Source organism: Priapulus caudatus, unplaced genomic scaffold (genome assembly GCF_000485595.1).
Source record: "Priapulus caudatus unplaced genomic scaffold, Priapulus_caudatus-5.0.1 Scaffold1860, whole genome shotgun sequence".
Classification (NCBI taxonomy): domain Eukaryota; kingdom Metazoa; phylum Priapulida; class Priapulimorpha; order Priapulimorphida; family Priapulidae; genus Priapulus; species Priapulus caudatus.
This window is the reverse complement of record NW_014578921.1, coordinates 10,887-12,348: the sequence shown is the minus strand read 5'-3', so window position 1 is coordinate 12,348 and position 1,462 is coordinate 10,887. Positions and strand designations below refer to the sequence as shown.

Here is a 1,462-nt window from a genome sequence, read left to right as displayed (position 1 = left end):
TTTTTACGTTGGTTAAATTTGCAAAAATCTAGACGATTTGAATTCCTGTTGTCTAACACTATTCACCCAGTACTGTACAGATACTGGCGTCTCTCGGTTGCTGTACTGGTTGCTGTGGTCGATGTCATCGTGATTTGTGTATGGTGCACAAAGTGGTGCCCAAACAGTTTCTGTTTTGATTTGTGTTAGCTATATAAAATATAGAATATAGGAAAAATTAATAATATATGTTCATGTGTATTATGTTTGAAATTTTTTTATTAAAACTGCGAAATGTTATTTGTGGTTTTTTTTTTAATTTCTGCCAACAAAAATTTTTGTGACACCCGTCTTTGCTCTGTATCAACTAAACAATAAGCTATGGCAGGCAGACCAGTTGAGTTCAGTGCATCGGAAAGAAAACGTAGGAGAAAAAAAGCAGAAAGAAGATTATATTAGAAACTCCCGCTTCGAAAGATGGAGTTCCTACAGAGCCGTGAGAATCTGGACATCTACCAGAAAGATTTTCTCTCCCCCTCTTCTCCCTCTCCTTACCTTTCCCCGTGTCTTTACATCTCTCCTCTACGTTTAACGTAAAAGATTCTCAAGTCTTATCTCTCTCTCTGTCTCTGTCTGTCCGGGTCTGGACAAGATAGAGTTTCTACAGAGCCATGAGAATCTGGACATCTACCAGAAGGCGTTCCTGCCCCACTCGCTCTCCCTCCCTCTATTTCCCATTTTACTGCATCTGATAGTCCTCTCTCTTTGTCTATGCAGGTCTGGACAAGATAGAGTTTCTACAGAGCCACGAGAATCTGGACATCTATCAGAAGGCGTTCGACATCATCGAACACTACTTCGGCTCCGAGGAGGAGGACACGAACGTGGCGCCATCTGTCGACGAGAACGCGCAACAGTTTCAGTTCAACCCGAGCGAGGGCAACGTGCCGATGGAGGGCTTCCAGTTCTAGACGTTTGCTTGTTTCGTTCGCAGCGCGGTCGATCGCGGTTCGCCGGCCGCTAGGGGGCGCCGCCGCTGCGGGGCGTCGCCGGCGATGGCGGCACGCGTATGTTCCTCTCGCTGACGATCTTCTCCGTATTTATTTCGTTTCGGTTTCGACGACGAGCGGGCGGTGGCGCCCTCGCGGGGGGGGGGGGAGTAGGGCATGGCCCGTGTCCACGCGGGGGCAGCACCGTCGCGAGGTGCGCGCCTCCGTCGGGCGCCTAGATGTTCGGCGGCGCCCTCTGAGAGCGCGTGTTAGCCGCCGCGCGGCCGGACGCGAGGGTGCCTCCCCTAGAGGGAGCCACTGCACGCCGTCGGTGTGTTCTAGAGCGTATGTTCCTTCGCTTGAATATGTAACCTCAATCATATCACGCAGACCAGGAGCGCATGAGCGCCTGTCTATAGTTATCAGCGCCCTCTACTTCTCACTCGTTCAGCGTTCGTGTGCGTCCCACAAAAAAAACGTCCGGAATCCGGGGA

The 1,462-nt window shown here is 50.4% G+C and overlaps 1 protein-coding gene across 1 annotated transcript in view; it reads left to right on the top strand.

Annotated features, from left to right (window-relative positions):
- LOC106817775 (importin subunit alpha-7-like) overlaps positions 1-1,004 on the top strand; it is a 20,951-nt gene extending 19,947 nt beyond the window's left edge. Inside the window, exon 11 of the mRNA XM_014822474.1 lies at positions 757-1,004. Coding sequence (XP_014677960.1) covers positions 757-950 — 194 coding nt within the window. The 3' untranslated portion in view covers positions 951-1,004. The remainder of the gene's footprint in view (positions 1-756) is intronic.
- The last annotated feature ends 458 nt before the right edge of the window (positions 1,005-1,462 follow it).